The sequence below is a fragment of the Belonocnema kinseyi genome, chromosome 2 (genome assembly GCF_010883055.1).
Source record: "Belonocnema kinseyi isolate 2016_QV_RU_SX_M_011 chromosome 2, B_treatae_v1, whole genome shotgun sequence".
Taxonomy (NCBI): domain Eukaryota; kingdom Metazoa; phylum Arthropoda; class Insecta; order Hymenoptera; family Cynipidae; genus Belonocnema; species Belonocnema kinseyi.
This window is the reverse complement of record NC_046658.1, coordinates 110547029-110555501: the sequence shown is the minus strand read 5'-3', so window position 1 is coordinate 110555501 and position 8473 is coordinate 110547029. Positions and strand designations below refer to the sequence as shown.

General features: G+C 32.1%; 1 protein-coding gene across 1 annotated transcript; it reads left to right on the top strand.

The window, feature by feature from the left end:
* Positions 1 to 959: 959 nt before the first annotated feature.
* LOC117167333 (cuticle protein 65-like) lies at positions 960 to 4862 on the top strand. Its single transcript, XM_033352189.1, has 4 exons — positions 960 to 1067; positions 2404 to 2685; positions 4343 to 4480; positions 4578 to 4862. Exons 1-4 carry the CDS (start codon positions 1056 to 1058, stop codon positions 4647 to 4649), a joined length of 504 nt encoding a protein of 167 aa, XP_033208080.1. The 5' UTR covers positions 960 to 1055; the 3' UTR covers positions 4650 to 4862.
* The last annotated feature ends 3611 nt before the right edge of the window (positions 4863 to 8473 follow it).

The window sequence follows — 8473 nt, the reverse complement described above, 5'->3', positions numbered from 1 at the left end:
CTGAAAATCTCTATCTCTTCCACACATTACTCCTTTCCCCACCGAGTGAGTCACGTCTACCCCGAAAGGGAAGTCTTAATGGTGTATATAATATTATGTCTTAACTGCAGTAACTTGTTTATTATGTGCATAATAATATTAAATATATTATACAAGTTAAGTATTATTTGTATGATTCTATTATTAATTTTGTCTCAAAATTTATGAAACAAATATTAGGTTTCAAACATTGAATCTATGTATATAATTCCCTTGGGCACAATCACCTTAAATTTCTCTTCTTTCGTATGTACAAAAAAAACACTCTCTATTCTCACACATTTCATTTTATTTGAAAACACACACAAAAATAATCTCATTTAAATTGTGAATACAATGATTTCAAAATTAAAATATTATTTTACTCATATATGTTTTATTACTATTTTCCCATTACTGACTTTCCTAACAATATAAGTCTCTGGTAATATGATTTTACAACATTCTCAGCAATAGTTTATTTTATCCCTAAAATATCTACTCCTAAACATTAAGTATATTTTCTATTGACTGCAATCACGACACCTCTTAGAAAAATTTACAGTCTGAAACAAATGGTTCATTTTTCTTAAAAATGTCTTCCTTTTTTCAGTCACAAAAACATTAATTTGAGCATAAACCAAAATTGAAAAAAACTTTCGACTTGTTACTTGCCCAATAGAAATTCGTATCGACTTGAAATACTTTATAAGGTTGAAGTAGGTACGTAAAGCGCCCACTTAAATGCATTGAAGATATTTTCACGATGCTTGTCGGTTTAAGTGTTATACAATCCTGACGTCGCATTATGTATTATAATATGTTGGTATGTGCACTATCGCACTATCGTGGGTAAATAGTGTGCATAAGTAGGTGTGGCGATAGAAAACTGAACGACCAATGGCTTTTCATTGGCGGGGTGCACAATCGAAATGAAAGTCAATTCCCTATATAAAGGGATGTTTTCTACGTTTACAACCAGATCCAATCTAATTTACCTATCCTAAACACTCGCGATTATAAATCGGTCTGTCGACATGAGAGTCCTGGTACGTGCATATTTCATATCTGAAGTCTAAACGCATTTTTCAAATCCAAAATTTATCGTGCAAATACGCAGGTTATTGTGTGTCAGTAACGTTTTCCGATTTCGGAAATTCTCGGAGTGCGGAAACTAAAAAGTTTCAAGTGGAAACTGTATTACGAATTCTTATCTGGGATTTATTTTTGAAAATCTGTTATAACAATACTTTAGATTTTCTGAGAATAATTTTGTATCATAGCAAATTGTAATTTTTGGATTTATCGAAAGTGGTAATAAGTTTATAAAGGTGCAGCAATGAAAAAAGGAAATTAAATTTAAAACATTGAATACATGAAAAAACTGTATCGTTATTACCAGATTACTCCGCTTGTTGTAGACTCATAAAAAAAATCCATTTTTATTTGACATTTTATAAAAGTTTCGTTTCTATAAATTGTGAAACCATTGGTATCAAATTTTAGACAATCGCAATGCATTTGTTAAGTCTTGATAGTGCAGCGACTCCGAATGTTCACACAAAAAATGATTTTATAAAACATCAATTTCGTATATCTTCAGAATGCAAATGTTCTACGTTCGCTGTGAAGCAGTTTTTTTTTTTAGTTTGAAGATGCCTTTACATTTAATCAGTTTTATAATTTAAACAGATAGTTCTGCGAATCATTCAACTTTTTTCGTGTATTCTTTGGGTTTAAGCAAAAGAAGAAAAACGAATCAATTAACGGTTTAAATTCAAAGTTCTGCCTGAAAAAATTGTTTTGTTTGACTCAAAAAAAATAATTTTGTTTAAATAAACTTTTCACACAAAACTTATATCTGAATAAAAAATTGTCTTTTCGATTTAAATAACATTAATTTGATTCACATCAAATTTCTCTAAACAGAACAAATAAAAGCCTAATGCAGAATCTTTGCGATATATAATTTTCCTTTTAGAAAAGTAACTATACCCGAGTACTATTTCATTTACCTATTTCCAATGGAGAATATTCAGTACCGATGATTCATTTTAAATAAATTTTATACCGTAAAATGGGACTTATTCTAAATTTTGTATGTTAAGTTTTACTATTGCCAGCTGAAAACCTCTATATTTTCCACCTAGAATCTAGGTCCTAGATGAGAGAAATATTGCATTCAAAAATTCAAAATCTAAGAGTGCGCTGCATTACCCTACATGTACCACTTAACCCTAGTTGACGGTACCCTATATTCTCTATGAATGAACCAAATTGGAAAGAAATACATGATTTGATTTACGAAACAAAATTATTGTTAAATTCTTTGGCAGAATAAGGCTCTGACGTTTGAGAATTCTAATCACTTTTTTTTATTCACAGGTTTGCTTGCTGTTTATCTCGGTGGCGTTTGCCGCAGAGGAAAAAGCAGCGGACAAGAATGTCCAAAAACGTGGTTTGGTTGGCTTCAGTCTGGGAGGATGGGATGGTGGTCTCGGTGGATATGGACATGGTGCATATGGTGGATATGGTGGATATGGTGCACTTGATGGTGGCCATGGATGGGCTAACGATCACGCCAAAGTCATTACTAAGACCATTGTCACCACTGTGCCAAAACCTGTTGCAGTTGCCGTCCCAGTTGACCGCCCATACCCCGTAAAGGTAAGAAACTTAAAAAAAAGTCAAAATTTGGAATTTTATACATTTATCTTCTCTCAGTCTTGCGCGTTTAAAACTCTGTTAAATGATGTACAAAAGTTTACTAAAAATTTAAGACAAAATATGTTGGTTTTTAGAGGAAACTAAGGGTTTTATTTCTTTAATTACTTAATATTTAAACTTTTTTCAGTCAAAAGCAGATTTTCAGTATAATTTCAATTAATTTTTCACTGTTTATATAAATATTTATTAAATTTTAAATGTCATTAATTAAAATTTGTTCTAAAAAGGTACTAATGAGCTTAGATAATTATTGAGGGTAAATTTACTAATACGGCGTTTGGACTGATTAAAATGATATTTTGAAGCCTGTACAAAAATTTGTAATCAGCTTCTCGTGTACAAAGTTTGAATTCTTTAAATTTAGTTGAATAAAGTTTCATCCAAAAATCAGTAGTGTACTTATCATAACGAAATTTAGTAGATTTTCTGTCGAATTTGATTGCCAGAATTATAGAACAAGTTACTGATTTCTTATTGAGGACTGTCACGGATTTTATTAAACATTTTAACAGTTGCACAAACTGCATTAACAGTTAACTTTTTTTTGCCCGAAAATATGAATCAGTAATCAAAAATTTTCAGACAAAAAAACATAGTTTAACTGGATATAACTTGACAATTTTTTAATTAGTCAAATCTTGATAATTTAAAGATGATTTTATTCTGGAATGGGTTGAAAGCAATCTAAATTCTGAAGAAAACGATCTTTTATATTAGAGTGATTTTATCAACTTTTTAAGAAGCTATTGCAAAAATTATATTTAAAAAATTTTTTAATAACGTTTAAACTTAAAGTGATACCAAAATTTAAATTCTTCTGTGCTAATTTTTAAGATAATTATTTGTAGAATATCAGTGACTTATCAGAATAATTTTATAATTTTTGTCTTGTTCCGTACAAGAAACTAAAGTCAGCTAAACTTTGTACGAAAAACTTGAATGAATTTTTATGGTTTTTTCTGCCTAGAACTCTTTTTTTAAATATAAAAAATCAGTAATCATATATTTTATGTAAACATTTTATTTCATATCATTTATTATATATCATGACCTGATACCTCAGTTTCAGGTCAGCCCTGAAGATGTGAACTGCAATGTTCACGAAACGTCGGCAAACAATTCGTAGTTTTTGACACGAGTGAAACCCGAAATATCTCTTTTTATCAAAATGAATCATCATGAAGGCATAAAATCTATAACTTAGCATTGATCTTAATCAAGAAAATTGAAAACTGTTTAATGATTTATATTTTACTTAACATTTAAGAAAACGTTACAAGTTGCACTATTTTTCTTTAAAAATTAAAAAAATGAATTCATCCTTGGTTCATTTTATTTTTGTTTAATTGGAGGAAACATAGCTTATGTCTAAGTTAAGCCAAGCTAAATTTTTATACATATGAATAAGTATTTGATTGAGAATATACTGAAGCCTCATTAAAGTCATGCTAAGTTTCCATAAAAATTAAGAAAAATTAGTTGGTTAAAGATTTCCTGAAAATTTTGAGTATATTAATATTATGGAAAACTTATATTTTTACTTGTAACTTATAAATTATAAAACCGCTCTAAATCAAGTTTTCTTTATCTTTTGCAGGTCCCAGTTGCTGTTCCAGTGCCGCAGCCCTACCCCGTGGTTCACACAAAGACAGTCCATGTCCCTGTTGACAGACCTGTCCATGTTCCATATCCAGTGAAGGTTCCAGTCCATGTCCCAGCTCCCTATCCAGTTAAGGTAAATAAAAAACCAAAATAATAGTACTTTTTAAACCTATTTAAGCCATGCAAAAAATTTTTAGGAATCACTCTAATTATTTCATCTTTCTTTAAAGGTCGCCGTCCCTCATGCAGTTCCTGTCGCTGTTCCCGTTCTTGTCAAGAGTCACGGACACGGTGGCTGGTAAAACTGGAGTCACTAAATAGATGAATTTTTTTTGTAATTTCAAAAAATCACTCATTCCACCTCAAAAACTACATAATCTCATCCAGCGTCGCGTCCATCGTGATGTTGTCTTCAACCAAAATACTCTTACTTGTAATGATAGCGTTGAATGCAAACTTTTGAAAATAAATCGTTCTTACATTCTTTTCTAAATAAAATTATCTCCATGATCTCATTTTTCATTGCTTATTTTTATACAGTAAGAAATCGACGTACGAACAATAGGTTTTGAATAAGTTTAAGTGTTCGAAAAAAATCAAATGAAATCAAAAAGTGAACGTATTCACTCGAGCTGTTTGAAATAAATTTCGGATGCGGAATAGAAAAAGTTGAAAATTTACACGACAAAAGAATTTTTTAATTACCTCTCTTTGTACCTTTCCTTAACTTATTTGCCTTACCTTACCTTACATTATTCCAATTTCTGCAGTCCCTCTCGCCAGCATCCATGTCCATAAGCAGTGGCGGTTGCCTTATTCGTAATGGTTTTTTTTTTAACCAGATTCAAAGGCTTCAAGTGCGTTTCAATGTACAAAGGGTATATGCGATCTACGTAGACGATTGAAAGAATAATAAGCCGAAAGATTTCAAAATGATCGGTGGCAGCGCAAAGTATATAATTCAGCGCAAATAGAATGTTTCCACACTTCCTTCAGGTGACAAGGGCGCATAATTCCATCTGATCTCGGTGCACACTCGATATGCGTGTTGAAATTACTAGAAAAGGCCAACGTATTGCTCCACGATTGAACTTTAGAGAATCGAGGGTTTTGTAGTCGAGTCTCGTAAATGGTGACTAATTTCGAAACGCTAATCGTGTGATTGTAGGGTTGAGACCGTATGACCTGTTACGCTAATTGTGTCTGAAATTTCTGAACGTTCAATTGGATAAAATTAGTATTTTATTGATTTTTAATTAACTTTGAGATCATAGAGTACCAACAATGATTCTACAAGCATTATATTAGCTTCTGATATTACCTAACAATGTACAGTTGAAATATTGCGTATAAGAATAAATTAATGACGGCGATAACATTGATTTGTACTATGAAGAAAAAATTTGGCTTTTTCTTTATTATCGATTTTTCAGGAGAGACAAGAAACACTTCTTAAAATTATAATGGTTATTTCAAAAATTTCTTCATTTTAATTTGGAAAGGGGACACCTAGAAAAAAGATAAGTGTAATCACCCCCGCCCCCTCCAGGTATCCATTTCCAGTTAAAATAAATCGATTGTCAATGGCTATTGACAGCCTGATGACTCACTTTTTGAATGCACTTGGCTTATGTAGATTTTTAATTTTTTAATATATACATTGCGTTTTTGGGCCAATTATTAAACTTTAGGTCTTCCCCGATTGATATTTTATTTTTGGACCATAAAGAAAATTTTACAAAAGGGTTTTATAAAGAAAACAAATACAAAAATGATTACTCATATGAAATTTATTTATTAGGATTATTTATATTAAATCTATTTAGGAAATATATAATTACCAGTTTGTATAGGGCGCATATGTGTAAAAATGATTATTAATTTTATAAGTATACATTTACTAATTGTCATTAACAGAATTCTAGCTACAGAAGTTTCTAGAATTTAACTAAAAATCAGTTATTTTTCAGTCATTCAAATTTAGAGAATAAGGGACCGTCGATAAACTATGTTACTTATTTTTTAACTTCATCCTCGTCCCACCTTCCGCCAAAGTAACTTAGCCGTTAGCTGAACACGGATTTCACGTTGTTTCTGCATGTTTTCATGGTTTTAGTGAGTTCAGTTTCAATATCCTAAATAAAAATATCCACGAGGAATTCCACGTGGAATATCACATAGAAATTTACATGAAATATACGGGAATCTATAATTCTAGAGTTGGAGCTGAAAAGGGCGCCAGCTGATTTTCTACCTTTGAAAGGTCATTTTCTTTAGTTTTTCAGGATTGCCGAATGTTTGCCACTTTTCCGAGAGTCATTTCACGAGTTGGACAGGGCGCCTGGTGATTACTTGTTCGTAGAGGGTCATCCTGCGAGCTGGAAAGGGTGCCGGGTGATAGTCTGATTTTATAGTCTTTTTTCGAATTAGAAAAGGCGTCAGGGGTTATTGCCTGATTTTAGAGAATCATTTTTCAAGGTGAAATGGTTGCTGTGTGATTGTCTATTTCAAAATCTTTTTTAGAGTTGGAAAAGGCGTCGAATGATTTCCTGATTTTAGAGAAACGTTTTTCGAGCTGGAAAATACGCCGGATGATTGCTTAATCTTAGATAATCATTTTTCGAGTAGGAACTGACGCGGGTGATTGCCTAATTTTAGAGTCATTTTTCGATTAGGAAAAGGCGCTGGGTGATTGACTGATTTTTGAAAATCATTTTTCGAGCTGAAAAAGGCGCCGGGTGATTTCATGGTTTTAAACGATCATTTTTCGAGCTGGAAAGCGCGCTGGGTGATTACCTTATTTTAGAGTCTTTTTTCAAGAAGGAAAAGTCCTCGGGTAATAATCTGATTTTAGCGTCTTTTTTAGTTGAAAAAGGCTTCGGGAGTGATGGCCCTGTTTTGAAGAATCATTTATCGAGGTGGAAAGGGTACTGGGTGCTTGCCTAATTTTTAAATATTATTCCGAGTTATAAAAAGACATCGAAGGATTTCCTGATTTGAGAGGGTAATTTTTCTAGTCGGAAAAGGCGTCGAATGATTTCCTGATTTTAGAGGGTAATTTTACGAGCTGGAAAGGGCGTCAGGTGATTGTCTCATTTCAGAAAATCATTTTTCAAGCTGAAAAGGACGCTGGATGATTGCTTAATTTTAGAGTCTTTCTTTTTAGTTGAAAAACACGTCGGGTTATTGCCCGATTTAAGAGATTCATTTTTCGAGGTGAAAAGGACCCAGGGTGATTGGCTGATTCTGGAGAGTGTTTTTTCTAGTTGGAAAAGGCGTCGACTGATTTCCCGAATTGAAAGGGTCAATATTTGAGTTAGAAAGGGCGCCGGGCGATAGCCTGATTTTAAAAGGTTTTTTTAAGGGGCGACGGGTGATTGCCTGATTTTAAATGGTCAATTTTCGAGTTAAAGAGGGCGTCGGATAATTGCATAATTTAAAAGGCCTATTTTTCAAATTACTTTGGGTGCCAGGTATTCGCTTGTTTTTAGAGGGTCTTGTGGTACTCTGCTTGGTAACGTTACTTTGATCACTATTTCCCAAAAGTCGAGTTTTCAATTTAGAAAATGCAAAAAAGTGCCATATTTATGTACATTATAGAATAGGTTTGAAGGCGAACTTTTCAGAATATTTAAATAAAGAACTGATCAGCGTATACGCTAAATCCTGGATTTTTTCATTTTTCTCCCTACAAAATATTTATCACCGAAAATGAATTCTAATGTGACTCTAAAGAGTCAATCTAAAGTAGAGAACTATGAAGGGAAAATTTGATTATTGCAATATTCTAAGTTGTTGAAAAATGGTTATGTTTCAGTTATTTTTATAATTATATGTTTGCTTATTATTTCATAATAAATTTACATTTTTCACTTTATATAAACATTAAAGCCTGCTAAATACGCCTGATTTTATTCCATTTCATTTTAAATGATAGTATTTAAGTATTTCTTAATTCTATAATGCACATAAATGTGACTTTTCTGCACCCTTGAATTAAAAAATCAAGTTTTAAAATAACAGAAACGAGGGGCTATTCAGTCCCAAGAATCATGTAACCCCACCTCTTGAAATCGATTTCGAATCGCATGAAATTATATGAAATCATGAAATCATTGAAATCATT

What these genes read in the sequence shown, in the direction of transcription:
- LOC117167333 (XM_033352189.1), top strand. An exon ending in ACCGCCCATACCCCGTAAAG is followed by an intron (nt 2,686 to 4,342) that starts GTAAGAAACTTA and finishes TATCTTTTGCAG; the next exon opens with GTCCCAGTTGCTGTTCCAGT. An exon ending in CAGCTCCCTATCCAGTTAAG is followed by an intron (nt 4,481 to 4,577) that starts GTAAATAAAAAA and finishes CTTTCTTTAAAG; the next exon opens with GTCGCCGTCCCTCATGCAGT.